This window comes from Epinephelus moara, chromosome 4 (genome assembly GCF_006386435.1).
Source record: "Epinephelus moara isolate mb chromosome 4, YSFRI_EMoa_1.0, whole genome shotgun sequence".
Classification (NCBI taxonomy): Eukaryota; Metazoa; Chordata; class Actinopteri; order Perciformes; family Serranidae; genus Epinephelus; species Epinephelus moara.
Window position 1 is genome coordinate 25,509,716 of NC_065509.1, and position 22,987 is coordinate 25,532,702.

The 22,987-nt window shown below is 41.7% G+C and overlaps 1 protein-coding gene across 4 annotated transcripts in view; it reads left to right on the plus strand.

The window, feature by feature from the left end:
* Window positions 1-20,461, plus strand: part of mid2 (midline 2) — a 217,042-nt gene extending 196,581 nt beyond the window's left edge. For all 4 annotated transcript variants that reach the window (XM_050043015.1, XM_050043018.1, XM_050043017.1 and 1 more), the window contains 2 exons: window positions 15,382-15,589; window positions 15,926-20,461. In XM_050043015.1, coding sequence (XP_049898972.1) covers window positions 15,382-15,589; window positions 15,926-16,349 — 632 coding nt within the window. In that variant the 3' untranslated portion in view covers window positions 16,350-20,461. The remainder of the gene's footprint in view (window positions 1-15,381; window positions 15,590-15,925) is intronic.
* Window positions 20,462-22,987: the final 2,526 nt, after the last annotated feature.

The following is a 22,987-nucleotide window of genomic DNA, read 5'->3' on the forward strand; positions in this document are numbered from 1 at the left end:
TATTTCAGGCAGAGGCTTGCAAAGTAAAGAAGGCAGTGACAAGACACACAGATACTGGAGAGTCGTGCATCACAGCCCTGTCTGTTCAGAGGAGTGACTCCTAAGTACTCCCATAAATACGGCAGTGTATAAGTGTAAAGCAAATCTGAATGCAGCTAACTGTGTCAATACGGCACCCTTAAGGCGAGCGCAGGGGTGCACTGACATTCTTTTAACTGTATAATGTAATTTGCTGCACGATTTGATCTAATGGTGTAAATCTGAGACGTTTTCTCTGTGATCACAGATGTTGCAGGTAAAATAAAAAGCTCTACATCAAAGGATATAATCAGAGCGCACAATGCTAAAGAAAAGCACCTGAAGTTTTGTACTTGTGTCCTCGTCTCTCTTAACAACCAGACGATCATTAAAAGTGGGAACTGCTCATGTTGGAAAGAAATAAAGGCTTGACTCTGGCTTGTTTTTGTCATCTGCACTTCAAGAGGCATTGTTAAAGTCTGTTCTCTTATGCAATGTCCTGGCCTCAGATGCTCCATGTCCTTCCTTTATGTCCCTCTCTAACCCCCTCTCCTGGCATGTTGTCCTCCATTACCCCCGGCTATGGCATATGATCTCCTCTTCTGGTGCCTTTTCTTCAATCTTTAGGCCATCTGTCAATTCATCCCAGAGGTAAAGCTTTTCATCTCAAGATGCCACAACTTTTGGTCTCACAGTGAGGACAGATCAGTAATGCTTACTGTAATCCCACTCAGACGTAAACACAAATTCAGAGTTTGTATGCAGATTTGTGGCTTTGTAAAATGTGTCTATGTTTGTTTGGTAGAGAGGCAGAGAGGGAAAAGAAGAGGAGAAACAAGTCAATGTTTTGCTGTTACAGCATCTGCCCTTAAGGATGCTACTCAGCATTGCTATGAAGACACCTGGAATAACTTTTGCCTGAAGCTATTTGTGCAATTGTATGAGAAAGGTCAAATGCAGTAACTTATGTGGAGCTGATTAAATGTTACAGCAGCATAGACCGACGAGGTAGCCCAGGAGAATTTAAACATCGGTTTAAAAAAGTTCTGCTCAGCAGATTGTGTCCAAACAACATTCTGTCCATCATTGATTTCTCATATGGACTTTGGACAATGTCCAGAGAATCAGGGGCAGACATTGTTTGGAGTTCATCTTTATACATGAAGCGCACACCAGGAGATTGTCTATGTCAGAAACTTTCTCACCTTCTGGCTATAGTCTATTTGGTTTAGGCAAAAGGGAGCACCTGGGCAGAGCATGCAGGTAGTAGGAAGGAATACACTGCGCTCATGTAGCTGGTTTGTAATTTGGCCATGAACAATAGAGTCTCTTGCCGTTCCTTGAATTTGTCTGACGATTTCGGCTTCAGCCCTTACCAACAGAAGTTCCAGTCAGTTAGACATTTTTGTTGCCATCTTTGTGTAAATGAACCTTCGTCTTCACCGTCAAGTGTTTGCTTTCTTCCAGTTTCACACAAGCCTCATAATAGAAGCATCATCAACATGGCTGCTTACTGTGAATTTTCCGAACAGTTACCCCCTCTATTCACACACAGGCTCAATCAGCCATTAAACAGACGTTTTGCCAGGGACCTGTCAGGGTAAAGTCCATTTAATGTCCAGTTCAAGTGTTCAGACGTTTGCGTTCTCACACACAGCTCCCCTGGGTAATGTCTAGATAACTGACCCTTTGCTAAGTTCCGCCCATGGATGCAGACTGGCCAATCATAATGTAGCATCAGGCCGGCTCAGACCAGGGTCCGACAACGACACAGCTGTGCTCCATTGACTCTAATGCGGTCATTTCAGATTTCCTTCATTTTCNCTATCTTTGTCTTTTGAACCTGTTGTTGCTGCTGAGTCAGTTTGACATCCTGGATATATCCTTCAAACACAGACTGTAGACCCCTCTGTCTGCTTCTCTCTGGAATCACTCTTTCATTTCTCCAAAAATATGATAATATTTCTTCGAGGAGTGCAGTTAGTTACAGTGTGGGCTCCATGCTTACTGCGACAGCTTGTCGGACCATCACAAAGGGGCGGGGCTTAGCAAAAGGTAAATTTCAGGTTTGCAGTGCATGTGTGAAAGAGACTTATTTAAGAAATCATGGAAAATGAAGGCGGGGAGCACAACTGCCTATTAAAAAAGGTGGTAGAAGGCCTTTTGGAGCTCCATAAAGTTTGATAAATTGCCTCAAGTGATGTCACTTGAGTAAGCGTCATCTGGAGCTTAAAACTACAAATGAACATGTTTGAAAATTAATCAGATTTGAAGACCTCAGACCTCTATAGCCCAGCGCTTATCTCTGCTTGAGGCAAGCAGCTCAAGGTTACATTAGCCATTACTAGCGTAACACCCCTAAACATCTGACTAACTGTCAGGGGTTGAGTTGCAGCGTGGGTAATGTAGGCGCCAGTTTTTGACAAGAAAAAGAACGTGTAAAAACATTATATCCCTGGTTCTGCTGCAACGATATTGGTCCCTTTTTTTTTGTTTTTCACTCTCCATCTCGAGCACAACAGTGTTATAGGGGTGCGATGTTAAATCGATGGAGTGCTCTTTTAATGGCTTCACACCTCTGCTGCAGTCCTGCCTCGTGCAGTTCGGTTCTCTTGATGGACACAACATTTAAAACCATGTTGTGAAGTCTTGAAGCTTTCAGGGGCTTTTTAGGTCACTCTAATGTCACTCCAATGAAACCACTCATCGAACCCTGAGTGGCTCACAGCGAACCGTGGCACTAAAGCCATAGTATATACTGCAGAGGTATCACTGTGCTGTTGGATTCTCACAGTTAATATGTGAAGTAACCCACAGCTTCTTGAACCACGTATGAATTAAGTATGATGAGGGAAATAGCAGTTATGAAGAAAGAGTGTGTGTGTGTGTGTGTGTGTGTGTGTGTGTGTATGTGCGCATGTGTGTGTGACCTTTTATTGCTACGACCGTACTTCTGCATTTACCTCAGAGCGAACTATGACCAGGTTTCTACACCACTGTCCTCTTAAGTGAAGCGAGGAACCTACAAAGAGACGGAGAGAGTATGAAAGTGGATGAAAAGTGACAGATTGGGAGTGAGAGAAGGAGAGTGTTGAACGAATAGAAGACACCGAATAGCTCTTTGCAGGGATGAGTGTCTGCAGACGCGAGTGCCCTCAATCCACTGCTTTTTACCCATTACTACAGTCCACGCCTGAGTGATGCACATAGTAAAATAACAGTGTGTCAGTCCAGTCACAGTTTCTCAGTCTTAAATCAACAATCAAACACAGTGTTATTATTAAAATACAGAATAAAAGTATATGTTTTCTTTTAATAAGCCTCTGGTTTTGCAAAGATTTTTCTCTCCTTAAGATTTTTTTTTACCCCTTTTTAGTATTTACACTAAATATAGATGCATTCCTAGATTTGTTTTTGCATGAAAAACAAAAATAATGAAGCTTATCTAATTAATTCAAATCCAAGCATGTATCCAGTCATTTTAACATTAAAAAGTCAAAGCCGCTTCTTCTGCTTGACAACATAATAATCATTATATTTATGTTTAAAGCACAGTATTTTTAGGCATTCATAAGCATGAAATTGAATTAAGGTTCTATCCGCGTTTGGTCACAACTTATTAGAGTGGCGGCTGACAGAACAAGAACACACGTTAATCTAGACGGCTTTTATTAGACTGCGCCTTGTTTATGCTTTTTAATTGACTGTCTGTCTCGCTAATGAATTCATACCAACAGGAAACAAAGTTGCAGTGGTAGAGGAAAGCAGTTTGTTAACTGAGGACGGAGGAAAGGGTTCGTATTTATACTGAGTAGGATTAGCAGTTTATAGGTTGTTACAGTGGTCTACAGTATTATCATGCAGGGTGTGTCCATATCTGTCTCTTCTCTTAGTTTAGTATTCCACACTGCAGCCCAGTGACCATCAGGTCCAGTCAGAGAGAGCAGGCTGTACTGTTCATAGTGTCTGGTTTGATTGCATGCGCAGGTGGGAGTCAACTACAAGATGTGATTTCCTCAGCTATGAATTCAGCACATGTACCCGGCCGAGAACAACTGTTTTTTGAGAAGTTTTTGTGAAAGTTGTTGATGTGGATGCTTTTTACTTGTGTTCTCGTGTGCACTGATATGTCCACCAAGGTGTTTAAATGTCATTTTACAAGAAACCATGATTAATTTACCTGATTTTGTAAATATGAATGCTGCTTCTGAAAAGGAGCCAACTCTGGTTAAATCCTGCTCGGCTGAGGTACATTTGTGTGTTTCCACAATGACCAGCTGCGCTGAGCTCCCAGCCTCTGGGTAGCACCTGTCCCACAGTGTAAAGCCTCCAAACATCAACATCCACTTTTGTCATTTTGTAATACAAAGCTGCAGGATGGTGTGAAGTAGGAGTAGCAACAACATAAATCCAGGCTTAAATATGTCTTTATTTAGCAGCGCTATTGTTTACAGAGTGAAGACCGGGCTCTATTTTGAGTGAGCATATTGTTTGTGTCAAAACAAAAGCTAATCTGAATGCATACTGGCCTTACAGTGCTGACAGCCAAACACTGGACTGTTGACTTTATAATGTTCGTCATTCTGTTGGTAAACTATTCTTGGCGTCCATATTGTGTGTACGAAGCAGGGAGTCGGCAAACACCCCAGAGTGTGTGCATACAGTGTGTGTGTATGTGTCTGTCCCTGTGTTGAGTAAGCATTTAAAATCCAGACTGAAAATATCGCATGTCAAGGTGCCCCCAGGGGTGTACGTACCTCTTTACTTCCTGTTAAAGGACCTGCAATATTATTTACCCAGCATGCATCTCTGATGACAGGCCTCAAGCTACCGCAAAGCCCCTAAAGTAAACAGTAGGAGGTGGAGAGGAGACGAGGGAAGAGGAGATGAGAGGAGAGAGGAGTGGTGGGAGTTGAAGGAGAGGATAGAGGTGTCCCCATGGGATACAGGTATATGATGCATACTGTGTGATTACAATGTCTCCGGTTTGATTCCGGCGGGAGACCTTTGTTGCGTGTCACTCACTTTGCTCTCTCGACTTATTTCCTGTCTGTCTGTCTGTCTGTCTGTCTCTGCTGTGAACTGTCAGACAAAGGCGAAAGATGCTGACAAAATATGTACAAAAAAGGCAGGAGAGAAGAAGCAAAGACAAACTGGTTGTGAAGTCTTTGCTTGTTGAGGCTAGGAGGGTCCTGCTTTAAAGTAGATTAACATAAAAATGGATAGATAGAGCAGCACCTTTGTGGTATCACGATCTTAATAATGGAGGAACGTCTCTCCACAACTCTATCAGCAAGCAGTAGGAGCTGCAGTAAAGTGGACGTCATCTCTCCAGCTCTTCTTAACATGCATGAATTATGACCACTTCAGTCAAGACTTTCTTTCTTAAGTGTTTTTATTCTTCTTTAGGCATAAAAAAAATTGAACTTAATGTTTTTTATGGCACATTTTCCAAAGCGTTTCTCACTTGTCCACTCGGGTAGACTGCACACATTTGAGTTTTCAACTAAAGAAATATGAATGTGACAGAAGAGTGAATTAACTGATGAGGAGGACTATTAAATGTGAGGACTATTAAATAATCTATATATGCTATGCTGTTAAAGGTTATGTATACGACATTCAGATCATTGATATAGCAGCAATCCGCTATTTTCTATGTAAAGATATAGTTGATTAATGGTGTCCTGAGCAGAGACTGAAGTCATGCTCCCTCTGTGGGTGTGGTAATGCAAGCTTCTCTGTAGTTTGTTGTAGGCCCTCACAATTAATCGAATATTAATCAAAATCACAATTTTGGCCCCCCACAATTAAATGAACACGATCGACTGTGATATCGATATCAGGTGCCTTTCAAATTAAGTGCCTCCTAAACCAACAGCCAGCCAGCTGAATGTTGCGACTGCAGACGGGCAAAACAAAAACCATCTGTTCAACAATCATTATCATCTGTTGTTTTGAAGTATTTCAGATTGAGGAGAGAACAAATCATATGCAAAGAGTGCTTGAGACTTGTGTCCGCGTCGCAAAGCAACACAGCTAACTTGTTAACCACTCAAAAAACACCGCAATCTATCGTCCTCGTCTGTCAACTCACAGTAATGTGACAACTGTAAAAAAAATAGCAGCGGTGGGTACAGATCTGTTTAGCTCTCAAAGACAGACTAAAATAACCAATGCAATCGCATTTAATTTTGCTAAGACGTGTACAATAAATACTGTTTTCATTTGGTTGCATTCTGTAATGAGTTAGCATATATTTTCGTTACAGTTTTATTCATAGCACTATGGGTAAAGATCAGATCTTGTTATTTAGCTGTAATGTCATACAACTTGGAAGTGAAAGCAGTGCTCTGTCGAGTGCAAAAAAAAAAAAATGTCAATATTGATCAAAATAATTGTGGTTATCATTTTGGCCATCATCATGCAGCCCTAGTTTGTTATGCTTGCTTTGCACCGCACTTATATTTACTGCTGAAATTGCAACAGCGTTGTCATGGAAAACTAGCATCCGCCTTTCGGTTCTTCCCTGGTAAATACTGTTAGCTCTGTCAGCACTGTTGCTGTTGTTTTGTGCTTTTTATGGTGTTAGCACTGTTGGCTGTTTGCCGTTAGCTCAGCCAAACTGAATCAAAATATGCATAGAGCCCCTTTAAACTAGAGTGTTCACATATTTAACATACTTTAACACTGTTAATTGCAGTTGAAAAATGTTGAACCCTGCTCTTGACTCCTCATTGACGTTACTACATGTTACTTACCTGTAAGGGTCTCCTACTGTAGAAGGTAGACAACATTCCTGAGCTGCTCAGCATATCTGGCATTCTGTCGGCCATCTTGGTTTTTAAGAAATTTGTGTTGCACATACAACAGCTGGCCAGTCGATGGCAGAGTATGGGATGACGCAGTCAGATCCACTAGTGGTGCCTGAGGTGCAACGACTGGCATATACAAGAAAACGGCTTTCACATGGCTTTCCACTGCAGTGACCACTGTGCATGGGAGGACAAGGCTGGTGATATTCTATGTCGTTCCTTTTTGTCAGCAAATCCAATGAAAAGACTAAAACAACAAAGACTTCCCAATTTACCTCAGTACTTACTACACCATTTCCATTGTCGCCCACAGCTGAAAATAGTCCCTGACGAATACATTATTAACTTCTGTTTGAATGACATTGCTGAAAACTACAGAACCAAGCTGTTTTAGAAAATGACTGATCAGTTTTGAAAATGTGTATGTGTGACTCATTTTTATAGATTTACTACTACAGGAACCACTGGGTTTGGGGCTTAGTGCTACAGACAGGTGGGAAAGAAGAGAAGTATTGAGAGACTGTCAAACAAATTGTTGGCTTTGGTCTTTTTTAGGGATTTGTTAATAACAGGCGTGTAAATATAGACAGTGCAGGCGGGGCAGTTGTACTGGGGCCCTTAGAGAGTGGGCCCTACAACTACATGTTTGGCAGAAAACAGGCCCTTGTGAGTAATATAGATTGACACCTTAGAAATATGCCTGTGTGCAAAGAAAAATTCACATTAAACTAAAAATGGTGCTATGTGCTTTATATGCCTTTTAAAGGGCAAACCCATCTCCATCATGGTTCTCTTTTTTTTTTCTTTTTTGTAAAATAAATATATACTGACTCTACATAAACTATAAATATGGAATAAAAACTATTCAATTAAACAAATATTTCCTTATTTTCTTCTGTATTTTTGTCCTGTACATATATGCGATGATGATTGCTGGCTGATATGTATGTTGGTGTTATCCAATGTCAAGTCTGTGTTTGATCCTTGGACGATAAGATTATGCAGTACCTAGTTGAGGTGCATAAAGAGTTACTAGCGTGCCTTAGGGCCCATCATAATAGCATTGACTGGGGCCCATTGTAACTATCATACGCTACTGGTTGATAATATCCTTTAATCTGTCTTATTAAACTGTTCCACGTGATTTAAAACACTACATGCTTAAGCTTTGGGTGGGCTGTCATTGATGTAAAAATGAAGTCACCTTTGCACAATGAACAGAAGAGAAAAAGACATTAAACAGCAATATATCACTGTATTGTGTCACGTGGCTGCCGGGGCTCAACAACAAAGAGTTTTGTGATGTGTTCGTTAGCTCAAAGCACCGTGCTTCATTCACTGAGCAGGTGGAAATGCCAGCAGGTGGAGGGGGAGATTGGGAGTGTGTTAAAATGCCAGTTGGCTGGGAGGTTGTTTTTTTGTATGTTTGGTTGGTTGGGTTTTTTGTATTTTTGGGGGGTGTTTTATTTGTTTTGGATTTTTTTTTCTGATTTGTTTATTTTGTTCTTCAAGACAGACTGTTTTGAGCACAGAACTTCACTAGTGAAACCCTGATATCAACCGATAAAGCTTGCAATCACCCTTTGTCTGCAGTACAGTGACAGTATATGCATTCACACAGCAGCAGAGAGCCTGTGTATCATGAAGACAGGAGCTGAGTTTTAATGAATGATTCCGTTTTACACACACAGCCGATAGTACTGACAGTGACTCTTTCACACGCTTTTACTCTAACGAACCATCACAGAAACCTTCCTTCCAAAAACGGCTCCTTAATCACAGTCAGATTCTGAGCAGACCCAGAAGCCTCGCTGAATTTTTCTAGCACTGGTCTCTGAAGACTCTGCCGAGTTCATTAAAGGGTGAGGTTGGAGAGGATCAGTGACTGCTGTTTGTCTTTGCTCTTTACTACACAAAGACAATTTCTGTTTTTGTGGAGGTTGAGTACAAAGAGCCAAAAAAAAACATTAAGCCCTGTAAGAGGTGAGACAACAAAATGTGATGCCAGGAATCTCTGCTCTGCACCTCATATGCCTGCTGTGCTGCAGCCATGTTACATGAATGATGCATTTTTAATCCCGCCTGTGTAAAGCTGAGTTTCAGTAGTCAGCACGGCTGGATTACATACCACATTACATGTGGATCAGTCAATTAGAAGCCGAGTGGCACACCCCCATGCATTTTAATGACACGGAATGATTTGCAAGTTCAACAGAGATGTAGAAACTGGTGAAAAGATATAAGGTTGTGTCGAAGCTCCGGAGAGCTCTCTCTGTCCCTCGTGCTACTGTTTCTACTGCAGTAATTGTTTAGTTATGCAGTAAAATGGATCCTTTTTTTTTCCATCTCCCTCATTACAGAGGCAGCTCAATCTATCCCTCAGCAAAAATGTGAGCCGGGAAAAAAAAAGAGAAGCGTGAGTGAAATTGACTGAATTGAAATAAAGTCGATTACCCAGATGCTATCCCACTGCTAGTATTCCAACAAGGACCCAGCAAAATGAAGTTGGAATGAAATTGCTTTTTATAAATGCTCCCCCAACAGTAGCCCCTTTTCTTTCTCTCCTCTTTTTTTTCCTTTCTTTTTTTTTGTGTTTTACAAGTTTCCATTAAAGACTTCCCGGTTCGTAACAATGTGCAGCTTCAAGGCAGTCAAACAGAGAGCACTTATCACCTCTGCAGACAGTTGAAAACATCTCTAATTGCTGCTGTATTACAGAGTGGGAGCGGACTAATCACAGACACTGCTAAGAAACCCACTCTGTGGGATACAGTATCTGTGCCATTATCTTGTCCTCTCTTTATTTTCTGTAATATACAACCTGACAGCACAGGAGGGTGTGTGTGTGTGTGTGTGTGTGTGTGTGTGTGTGTGTGTGTGTGTGTGTGTGTGAGACAAGATGATACTCTTTAGAAACAAACAGGGTCATCTCTGTGTTGTCTTCATGCAGTTGCTGTAAAATGATTCAGAACTTTCTTAGACATATACGTCTACTTTCTTCTTATGAACTGGTTTTCTTGCTGATATATTGCACCACACACTGGTTCTTTATGCCTTTAGGCCAGCACTGTAGCACTCCAGAAGAAATCAAATTTGGCATGTTCTCTGAGTGCTGCCAGCAAATACCTCTATACTCGCTGTGACTCCAGGTCTATTCATTTCATGGCAACTCTGCAACATGAATGATATTCAGTGGTGGAGGAAGTAATCAGTGTAGAGTGTAGTTAAGTCCTGCAATTGGACTTACGTAAAAGTACAGAAGCATCAAAAGTAATGCAGAATGACTTCTTTCATACTGTTACATTATTGTGTGTATTATGATTATATTATATTTGTGACACTTTCTGTGACTCCTGTGTTTATAATGCATTATAAACATACTTATAATGGACTTTAATCTGCTCAGAGCACTGTATAATTTTAGTTACAAGCAGTCATCAAACATTTACAGTAAGATGCGATGCAATGCGATATGATACGATGCGATGCGATAAATTGCATTGTCCCTGTAGTGAAATTTGTCTTGGACTCAGGAGCTGCACTATTATACATTATAAACATACTTAATGGACTTTAATCTGCTCAAAGCACTGTATAATTTTAGTTACACTAAAGCACTCATCAAACATTTACAGTAAGATGAAGCATAATGCGATATGATACGATGCGATGCGATACAGTACGATATGATACGATGCGATGCGATGCGATATAGTACGATACGATACGATGCGATACGATACGACATGATAAATGTCCCCATGGTGAAATTGGTCTTGGACTCAGGAGCTGCACAAGTATTGCTGCCTTACAATATTAGTCCAGGAGAAATGAAGCATACACTGTAAAAACATAAAAACACCAATACATTTTTAAAACAATTCAGTTTAAATTTGGGCATCCTGTATCGTCTGCCGGAGGGTAAAAGCTTGTACTCAGGGTGGGGAATGTGGGAAGAGTCGGACAGTATTCTCTGTGCTTGTCTGAGAACAGACAAAAAATACTTTGAAAGATCTTATTTGTAAAACAGATCATCATCCTCAGAGCATCGCTAACCCTGTTCTTTGCACCAGTGTGTGAATGTGGCGACTCAAAAGGTGCTATACAAATGCAAGCTCATTTACCAATTTATAGTGTTGTGACGAGCTCATATGCTGATTTTATATCTTGGACATGGCTGACAGCGTATCTAGTCGGGCCTGGAGCCATTTTGATGACATTAGTCTCCCCTGTTGTTCAAGCGCGGAGCAGGACCATGACTTACTTGGAAGGTAACTTGTCTGCAGGTGGTTGAGAGACAACAGAAGGATCAGCACTGAGGATCTCATTCTCATCAGAGGAGGATGCCTCATAATCAGGGTCTTCCTCAACATTCTCCTCTGTCTCAGACACTTTCTCCTGTCTTTCATTTTCACTGTCAAATCGCTGTGACAAAACCTCACTGGCAGAAACCCTTTTTTTAGAGGTCATTTTCAATTGAGGCTGAGCATGAAGAGAAAGAAGTTTAGAGGGCTGCTGTGCAAGCTTTTATATGTTTGCTCCTTCCCTGAGCTATCAGTGTCCTCACGGGAACCATATGTCCCCGCCCACACGTCGCCGGGAATATCAAAGTGCTTATGGGTATTATTATTAGCTCTGTGTGTTGTCATGGATAGGTTGTACACAAACCAACTTGCCAGCAGTTTGCAAGGCTGGGGTAGAGAGGGAGAAACACACCTACTTTTAAACATTATGACAGACCTGAATATCACCAGGTTTTATAAGCACAGATATCTTGATGCTGACAGATTGAAAGTGGGAGCCTGTGTCTGCGCAGTCATACGAGTCCACCAGCTTTTTAAAAATCCTGTTTTGATGCGAAAAAGCAAAATGACACGTGACCCCAGCCATTCTACTTTTCCATATTTTGACGTTATATACGACATGATAGGGCACGTTTATCGGAGTATTCACGGCTGCATGTAAACAGCAATATGTGTGGAAATTTTTTTTGTACAAGCTGTTAGAAGGAATATTGTCTTTTTCAGAATAAAGGCTAAAACTGGAACATTTTGTACATATAAACATAATCAATGGAGCATTGAAGGTTGTGTGGAAATTGGGAACAGTCTGCTTTGCCAACACTGTGGCAATTAAAATCAGGCATTAGAGTTCTGTTATTGGTACACCTGCCATTTTGCCTGTGCAAACCTCCAAATTCAGTTTCATTTGGAGTATCGTACCAGCCCTACATTTACGTAGAATTCACCATTTAAACCCAAGCTTATTATCCATGACTTTCTCCATTTACAAGAATCCTGCTGGCGTTGGTTCAAAACATTTCCACTCGGCCACTTACTGTACGTCTGCTTGTGTGTAGGCCGGAGTTGATGCTCTGTGTGTGTCTGCTTGTCCTCTACCATCACGTGTGTCTCCCCTTCCCCAACCTCGGGCCCAGCCCGGGCTCTCAGGAGTCATCCCCTGGAAAGGCATGACAGAGCCCCAGTGTTTGGAAATGGCTGCGCTGGCAGCGATAAGCAGTTCAAAGAAGAGAGCGCATTAATGTAATTGGCTGCCAGCAGCACATTGGCCTCGTCGTCTCATATCCACACGCGGTAACACACACTCACCACGCGGATTATTGGAGGGGAGTGTGTGAGAGAGGAGAGAGGATAGAGAGGATGAGAATGAGAGAATGGGGGAAGAGAGATGAAGGGAAGGACAGATAGAGGGAGGGGAGGAGGAGTCGGGGTCCTCATTGTGTCGCTCATTAAGCCGTGGGAGGCTCAGGGAGGCTGAGAGATGAGATGAGAGGTGTCAGAGTTAAATGTCAGGTCTGGAAGGGACGTGGCTGACCTCCATGAAGCCTACACACACACACACATTACCAACACAGAGAGGTAGAGAGGGGACCCTCCATCGAATCATCAGCCACATATTATCCCCTCAACTTCTCATCTCCTCCTCGCTTCCTAACTCCTCTCCTTTCTCTGCCACTCACCTACTTTTACCCTCTCAATTTTCCACCCATTACACCCAAATTACTGGTGTCATTGCAAATTGAATTGTTGCAACCGGATAGCAGCATTTCCACTGAATAGCCCGACTGCTACCAACTGCAGTGGAAGTGAAGGCTATTTCCTTCAGCTAATTTCCAAGTCTGTGTGATGGCAGGCACAGAGGAGAATGCCGGGTGGCTTCCTCCACTGTTATGAAATGTTTTCACCAAAGGCTGCGCGAGGCTTTGAAGTTTAGACTCTCGCCCTTGTATTTCAAACATTCTCCTCTTCTGTCTCTCTCTGTGAGTTCTCTGCGAGCGCTTCTCACCCCACTTTCTATTTATTTTCGTCTTTTGCTGCTGCTCTGAGTTAAAATCGTGCTCTAATTTTTATTCTTACTCTCGGCTCTTTCACCTTCTGATCTCGTGTTATCTTTTGCTTTTTGTCCCACTTGACAATATTGAGTGATCACGAATACAAAACATGTTGAGAATGAAAATTAAAATTGGGAATTGTTCAACGTTAGATTTCAGGGTTATCTTTTCTTTTCTTTTCTTTTCTTTTTTTTGTATTTGATTTTTGATAAATAAAGAAAGAGGCTCTGTAGCCAACAAATATTTCTGTTCAACAAGATAACAGAAAAAGCAACTCACAGCTTACAAGGATAAAAGCAAATATTTCATAACATGATCAGAATACCTGAAACTACTTGCGATCAACAGTGATTACCTTAAAGGGGAACTATGTGGGTAGTATGAGGAAATGAACTGCGGTTTCCTTCATCTCACCAATGCCAGATCTTTGCAGGCTCTTGGGCTGTTCCATGAACTGCAGATTATACCTCCTCATTTCTAAATGAACGTTACCGGGGACACAAAGATTGTGGAAGTGATAGATCTCTCTGTCTCTCAAGCTTAGACCAAACTGTAAAACTAGGCAGCACTGATCAAATATAAACCAAGATTATAACTGTATTGTCTATTTCTTGCCTAAAATGTTTTCAGAAACATATTTTAGTGCACTGTTTAGCTGTTCTGTAGTGTGAGAAGGGAGGCTGAAAAAACTTAGATCAATCTGTTAATCTAGACAGAGCTGATAAAATATAAACCAACCAATACCAAACCGATACTGTTACTGCGTTGCCTATTTCTCACCTCAGATGTTCTCAGAAACGTATTTTAGTTTAGCATCCAACTGTAATCCAAGATTGTTTGTTACCAGCCAGCTGCCATATATTGGACAAGTCAGAATCAACTTGCATTACGTCACCCACCAGCAGGAGCGTTTATTGGTTCAGTGCAGCACAGTGCATTCTGGTAGTTGTAGGTTTTCTACCTCATGAGCAAAAACAAATGCCACAGCCCTTTCTCTCTATTTTCTTTGGTCATGTAGCACCAATTTCAAAGTATTTGTGTCTTTATACTGCATAGACAGTAGGGTTGGGTGATATGGCCCTAAAATAATGTCACGATATTTCAGGATATGTTTGTGATAACAATATTCTTCATGATATGACAAATTAGTCCCAAAAAAAAAAGATTATTATTAATTTAAGAACATTGAATTGCGACAAAATATGTGATTTTTACAGTTTACCTTCAAATATTCAGTAAAAACTAAACAAAAATTATCTTTAATTTCTTTAGTTTCTAAAACAAAAGTAACTCAAAGTGAGATTCAGATTCTGTATACAATATTAATAGTTCAACAAAATAAAATCTACCACAATTACACATTTAAACAGCTTCCAAATACAAAAACTGTACCCTGGGATCAACAGGTGATTTCCTTCTCTTTTAGTAAAATCCAAAATGATTGAGTTGTGTTTCTTTTCCACCTGGACCTTTATGCTCTGTCATTTCTCCTCTAATCATCACGCTGTAACCTGTGACAGGCTGTTATGATACCAAAACTATCACACATTCACATATATGTAATTTTTTGTCAAGCCGCGAGCATCACGTGGGTTTACATTACCAAAGGTTTATGACAAAATCACTTGACGACACCGACTCTTGTGTGCGCATGGCAAGAGAGGAGAGGGAGAGACTCTGTGCTGCTGCCGGAGGAGCCGCTGAATGAGTTCCCTCTGAGCAGTAACTCGCTAAAAGAGTCTGAGAAGTCCGGGGCTGTTCATACAACATTCAGGACGCCACAGTTTATTCCACACTACTGAAGCTGCTCCTCACCGCGGAGTCACTAATAATTTTGCTTTCAGCCGTGCTTGTTGTTGCCGTGGGTAACAATATGACGTCAATATGTCAGCAAGTCGAAATATCGCAAGTATCAGGATAGGAATTTTTCATATATTAAAAATGATAACAGCATTATCTTCCTTCCAGCAGGGAATATTTCTTTAAGGAAATGGAGGGAATTTTATCAGCCTTGCTTTTATGTAAGTAAGGCGCTTGACACTTTTAGATAGAGGTGCAATATTGCTCAAAAAAAATGATGATAATGATGTCAGTGGTAATGATAATTATGTGATCATTATCATTATCATTAGCAGCATTAACTGCCAAAACAAAGTAATAGGCCTCTTTAACGCACAACATTCTGTCTCTTCGCAGGTCAACCCTTCAAGTTAGATCCAAAGACGGCCCACAAGAAGCTGCGTCTGTCCAACGACTGCCTGACCATGGAGAAGGACGAGAGCTCGCTGAAGAAGAGCCACACCCCGGAGCGCTTCAGCGGCACGGGCTCCTATGGCGCAGCTGGTAATGTCTTCATTGACAGCGGGTGCCACTACTGGGAGGTGCTGCTGGGAGCGTCCACATGGTAAGAAACACACATGCAGAAGAGTGCATTATATAAGCCTGCAAGGAGGCTCAATAAACCGAAATATCTTTCTTTAGGGAGTTTAAATCTAGGCTGTTATGCAAACCCACACACATCAGACACACTCTCACCACACACAGTGTATACTCTTATCCTATTTATATTCTTTTCACTAATTGGCTCTGAAGTAGACCTCTTCATGCAGGAAAGACCCAAAGGGCCCGCGCCTATCTTGTGTGTCCTCAGCATGAGGTAGCTTGACTGTGCAAGTAAAGTCATTAAGGAGGACACTTGTTTCAGATCACTAATGCATTCTAAAATGTTCCTCCCCTGCAGGTATGCCATCGGCGTGGCTTACAAATCAGCCCCGAAAAACGAATGGAGTGGCAAGAACTCGTCCTCATGGGTGTTCTCGCGCTGCAACAACAACTTTATGGTGCGCCACGACGGCAAGGAGATGCTGGTGGAGGCGAGCCTGCAGCTGAGGCGGCTGGGTGTCCTGCTGGACTACGACAACAATTCACTGTCCTTCTATGACGCCATGAACTCCCAGCACATTCACACCTTTGAAGTCTCCTTCCTCCTGCCCGTCGTACCCACTTTCATGATCTGGAACAAGTCAGTCATGATACTCTCAGGGCTACCCGTCCCCGACTTTGTTGATGGTCTGGCCTCAGATCTTCAAGAGCAGCAACAGCAGCAGATGGGCCTGTGCCGGCAAGAGTCGCCGTATTTGACCGGGATGAAGAGCTGCCACTGAGAAAGGCCCACCAAATTGGCCTGGCAGAGTCCATTCAGGCCCGGTGACTGAAAGGTTGATTGGGAGCTGAAAGGCATTGACAGTGTGACTGAGTTCTGCTCTGTCCTCCGCATTAAGAGTGGAGCAGTTACTTCTTATGGATTTAGAAAGTTTTGGAAATGTGCACACCGGTCTGGAGAAATGTCAGTCATGTTAGCGATCCAATGCTTTGCAAATCCATCAGTGAATGGGAACAAGGTCTCTCGACTGCAAACGTCAGTAGACCTAAAATTCATCTGATGCCCTGGAGTCACTGAGGACAGGGCTGGACATCTGGTTTTATGACCATTTAAGGTCTTCCTTTTTGATTTATCTTCCTCCTGAATTGACCTTAGGCAGAAGACCAAGGAGGAAATGTTCTCGTCAGCCATTTAGAGTCTGAAGTTACAGCATGTGAACAGTGAGATTGCATAATGTCTCACCTGCACTCAATTAAAAAAGCAAAATGCAGAGGCAGCAGAAAGAATCCAGTGAAAAATCCTCTGACTGCAGACATTTTAACTTTATTTCAGATGTCAATATTTCAGTCTCATTCAGATGATATGTAAAGTGAACCAAATATGACAAAAACTGAATCAAATTTCAAACTAATTAGCAGCCAAAGAACAGGTTTGACTTCATGGGAAATACACTTATATTATCTGTTTTTTGGAGGCAGATGAGAAGATGGGTATCACTCTCTTGTTTGTGTGCCAGCAGCCGGATTAGCTTAGCATAAAGACTGGACATACTCCAGTTCCAGCACATAACTTACTGTACAAACCACAGTGTCGATTTTCATATTTCTGTTTTGTTTTAATGGAACAAACAAAGGCAATTTAATATGTGCATTCGTACGCTTTTGATGTGCTGCAAGGTGGATTTTTTGGCCCAGGCTAGCTGTTTCACCTTGTTTTCAGTCTGTGTTCTAAGCTTGACTAAACTAAGCCAACCGCCTGCTGGCTCTAGCTTCATAATCAGCATACAGGCATGAGAGTGGTGTCATTCCTCTAATCTAACTTTCAGCAAGGAAGCCAAAAAGCATAAGCAGGGGTGTAGTGCTGCTGGAGTGCACAGGAACAACACTTTTTTCCTCAAAGTGAGGAAATAAAATATTTACAGTTTTCAAATCTGGTTTAAATTCAGAAACATTTTTTAAGCGCTTACAGATCAAACCATCACTAAAACATATGCAAGAGAGCCAATAAAAACTAAACAGAATGGTCAACGTTGTCATATAGTCATTTAAAGCCCAGTTCAGACCGAAGATTTGCGACGAGACGAGCTGAAACATGCAACTACTTGCAATGCGCTGTTCTGCAACGTTCTAAAAAACTGACAGTTCACACCAATGCAACTAGATGAGATGGTGTATCATCTCTATGCAACAACTCTCTGTACGTCCATTCTGTTTTCCACCTTTTCAGGCTTATTTTGTGGCTGAATATATTATATATATATATATGTATATATATATATATAGCTTCTTAAAATATGAATGAGGATAGTGAAAGTGAGATACTGGCTACAGTTGCATTTGTACTAGCGATAAAACAGTGAAAAACATGAACAAAACGAGCATCAGATGGACTGTATTCATGTTAAATATGCCACAATAATATAATTACTGTGTGCCACTGTGCGACACTGGCACACCATGAGGACAGAAACAGAGGGCTCGGTGAGGACAGAGCAGCCATCGCAGCAGGCAAACTTACCGCCTGAAGTCTTGTTGACTTGACCAGCGGACTTCACTACAAGCTGATTGGCTGTTGATGACAGGCTTTACATTCTAAAAGCAGCCACCAGCAATTTGACCAGCTGAGTTGCAGGTAACACCATCAGCCGGTTCGAGTCGCGCTCAGATGGCCAGTCTCTGCAGCGTTCTAAAACAGTTTCGTCTTGTCGCAAATCGTTGGTCTGAACTGGGCTGAAGGTGTGTTGATAGATTCTCGATGTCAGCGTCATAGGTGCACTCCGTTACTTAAACAAATAGCACTACACCCCTAAGTGTATGTCCCAAAACACATATTCCTTTAAACGTGAATGTGTCTTTTTCGATTCAACTTTGTTGTGTGAGCTAGATGCTAGCATCTTGCTAACGCACCTAGCTGTGGACATTCTGTGTTGCTTCACATCACTGTTCATGTGTTGTAGCTTATAGCTGTAAGTGGTCTTTGCTTCAGTCCTCTCCTTGATCTTCCTCCTAGACTTGACGCAGCAGTCCTGTTTGTATCAGCGGGTCGCATCTTACAGGTTTCAGGAAGCGTTAACGTTGCTCCCAGATACTAACAAGATCACAGGGAGTAGATTTGCATCATGTGACTACTCGACTTGTATAATAAGAGGTTTATTGAATATTAGAGGAAAAAAGTGTTATTTATGACAAAAAAAGATGGTTTACTTTTATTATTAATCTCAACATATTCATGATGCACTTTTTGATTAACACTATTTCCCCTCTATGAGTATTAAAGTAGATGGAGCTGAGTGGCAGGGATGTGACGGGGAGGGGAAGTGACGACTGGCACTACTGCTGGTTGTGTTCATTCCTCTGAAAAACCTACGTCACCTTATTTTCCTACTCATATTTAGAAAAGGATTTATGGTTACTGGATATTAACCATAATAAAGTGTATCGCAATAAAAGCTGGTGTAATGAAAGAGAAGCCCCTGCTGTAAAGTTAAAAGTTTTTTCACTGTGATTTGAGCACAACCAGTGACTTTCCCTCCCCGTGGCTCTTTTCGATAGCATATAGTAACTTAATCTTGTTTAGAAAAGGGATATGATTATGATGTTTATGCGATTTTTTTTTTTTATCATGATGGGATGATGGTAAAATAATAGCTGTTTAAAAAAAACACTCTGTTGTCGACTATTCAGGGAAGGAGGGAGTTAACACTTTAACTTGCTGTCTGTCGCAATGTCATGGCATGATTGTGTTTTTCCTCTGTGATTTGTTAACACACACACATTCACATATACACACACACACAAACCAACACATGTCATGTTTCGTTTGAGTTGGCCTCGATAAATGCATGAAACATTGTAGGATCCCACACTGGTTCACTGGGTAATTTAAGTCGCTCTTTCAAGTTCACTTGATCTTGTTTTTCATCAGATCCTGGCTTCACCTGCACATTCGCTTCCAACACCCATCACTTTTCAAATCGCGGCTAAAGATGGATCCATTCTTTTGCTTTTTATTTGGATTTGAAGGCCTCGTGTGGGCGACTGTTTCTCGCTTGGTTGATATTCAGGTAGCGGCTCTGATTCAGACAATCAAACATGTATCATAGTTTATGCAGATTGAAGAGATTGTGTAGCAGGAAGCAGCCGAGGGGGATTGTGATAAAGCGACACTTGGGGTTGTGTTTTTAAAAAAAGCAGATGTTTGACACATAGTCTTGTTAGATTTGACACCTTGTAGCCATTTTCACTCTTTTAACACCTCACCAGATATGTACTTAATGTTGAATGTCATTAACGTTTGTATTGGCAGGCTATGAGTTGCTCAACTTGAAAAACAAGCGTAACCGTGGTTATTTATTGATGAATTAAAGCAAAGATTGAGCGACGTAAAGCTTTTATAGAGGTTATCTGACATGTCATGGCCTCTCAGTGCACCTTTCAGCCTTCAGTGTTCATTTAGGGGCGACTGTGTGATGATGTGTCAGTCACGATAGTTTGATGGAGGTATTGATTGCATGAGCGCTACAGGCAGCAGGGATAATCCAGCGGTCGAAGGCAACACAGGAGGAACTCCAGTCTGAGGAGAGGGTTATCTTTTTTTCTGTCAGGGAGATTAGTGAATGTTACCTGACTTCCAGATATCCACCCATCTTGTTGAATAATGTCGGTCACAGGCTCGAAACGGCCATGTGTTGATTTGTGATCCAGACTGACAAGCTCAACTCATCTGTGCAAGCGTGCTTGGCTGGGTCACTGCATGATTATGTGACCTTGCTGCAGGTTCATAAATCTTTCCTTATCTTCATGATGGGGTTTCTTATCTTGAGTCGAGCATATTCTCTTTTTTTTTTTTTTTTTTTTTTTACTTTTTTTTTGCAAAAAAAAAAGAAAAAAGAAACCATGACAAGAACACTTGGAAATGAAATGTTCATTGCCATGCATATCAGATAGTTTGCAGTGCTCTTTCTTTCTTTGTGTCACAAGTCAATACAGTAAAATATATACGGTGAATGATTTTCAATAGCTACCCACTCCTTGTAGTGCTGTGTAATACCCTAGAGACGATGCAATAGATTCTCCTTTTTGCTTTTCTGTTTGTGTAACTTGGGAAATTATTTTTTACAACTCATGAGAAACACGCTCCTCTCCTTTTGGCATCTGGACTTTGATAAACAGCACAAAAAGAGCAGCGTTGCATTCATGCAAGGCTTTCTGTTTCCGTAGATATGAGAGATAATTTTAGCCAGAGAGGAATGTAAATCATAGGGGGAAATATATATTATATAAAGTTGTATAATATACAAAATATATATGAACCAATGTTATTTATGTGAATTTAAGTCCATTAAAAGTCTGATCCCAAATGTGTTGGAGTTAAGTTTTTTTTATCTCAGCTGTGTTGCCTTACTTGTTTTTTGTTTGTTTGTTAACATATTAAAAATACATCTATCCCAACAGAGGTGATTTTATATACTTTATACTTTATATACACTTAATGGTCATAGTATAACACCAAGTCAGTTAAACTTCAAGGTTCCGTCCAAATCTGTCCATTTAGGAAGCACAAGTGATTGTGAATCAGTTTCACCTGCTTTGGTGCAAATCAAAGTGACAACAGGTGCAATAGTGAGGCAGAATCAAGACAACACCCAAAAAGGGAATGGTTTGCATGTGGTGTCCACAGACAGCTGCTCTCTCCTTGTCCTTCCTGACTGATTCTTCTCTAGTTTTGTGTTCTGCTAGTGTCCCTGTCACTACAGGTAACATGAGGTGGTACCTGGTTGCACAGGTAGTCCATCTCCTTCAGGATGGCACATCCATACGTGTGCTCTCAAGAAGGTTTGCTGTTTCTCCCAGCACAGTCTCAAGAGCATGGAGGAGACACCAGGAGACCGGCTGTTACACGAGGAGAGCTGGACAGGGCCGTAGAAGGGCATCAACCCAGCAGCAGCACACTGTCAGAAACAGACTCCATGAGGGCCTGACATGCTCTAGTGGGACCTGTGCTCACAGCCCAGCACTGTGCAGCTCGATTGGCATTCACCAGAGAACACCAGAACTGGCAGGACCACCGCTGGTGCCCCGTTCTCTTCACAGATGAGAGCAGGTTCACACTGAGCACATGTGACAGGTGTAAAAGAGTCTGGAGTGATGGTCTAGGGAGGCATACAGACCTCCATGTCAGAGCCAACAGTACCCTGACTGCTGTTAGGTACAGGGATGAAATCCTCAGAGCGATTGTGAGACCTCATGCTGGTGCAGTGGGCCCTGGGTTCCTCCTGGTGCAGGACAATGCCCAGTTTCATGAGCACCTATAAGATGTTATGTATTGGTACATCCGACGCTGCCAAGTACTGCCACAGACTGTCCAGGAGCTCACTGATGCCCTGATCCAGCTCTGGGAGGAGATCCTCCAGGACACCATCTGCGGACTCATCAGGAGCATGCCCAGATGTTGTGGGGAGTGCATACAGGTATGCAGGGGCCATACACACTGCTGAGTCACAGTGTGAGTTGCTGTGAGAAAATTCACATAACTTGGAAAAGATTGTGATTTCGATTTTTTACTCTGATTTTCAGTGTGATTTTGAGTCCAGCCCAGTGGGTTGATGATTTTGGTTTCCACTGACTGTTGTTACTTCATTTCGTTCAGACTTTAGACTCGACTAGACAAAATCCAAGAAGACTTGCAACTCGACATGGGCCCTAACACCAATGACACCGATGAGCCTTTTGACTTGAAAAGACTTGATACCTTCCCCCAAGCCCAAAGACTAAAAGGTAGATTATTTAAAAAGTGTGCCACAAATCAATTAATAACCCCTCATTTCCTGAATCAACTAACATTAAGGCTATCCATTACCAGTAGCTGACTCTTAATTCCCCAGATCCACTTTGTTTGATCCAATCCGACAGAAGCCAGTCAGATGGCAGCAGAGAGCTATGAAGAGCTAACGTTATGTTACTGAGCATCAGTTGGTGTGTAGTTAGGACACCAATTTAAAATATACCCCAAAGCTTCCCAACGGTCTGATCCTTGGGATGGTTAAAGGCAAAGTAAGGCTGCCAGGCTGGCAGGTCATCCAGAGCTCAGGGTGGGGTTAGTAGGACTATACCCTCTTAGCCCTCATCTGTCATCACTGGCACGGGTGCCTCATTACTACAACAGTAGTGCATGGGCCCAACAGTGCCTGCGAGCATGGCATACACACACACACACACACACTGACCCTGAAACGATTAACAATATGCTCACTCATTTTGTATCTTATTTTCCTTTTCACAATGTCATGAGGGAACCCAGAGTGTCTCAGTCACTAAAACCAAAATACTAACCACCATATAAAATGATAAAAAAAGTGTGTTAATAAAGACACACACAAGTATCATGGGTATTATTTGGCCACATGATCCTGAGTCTGCC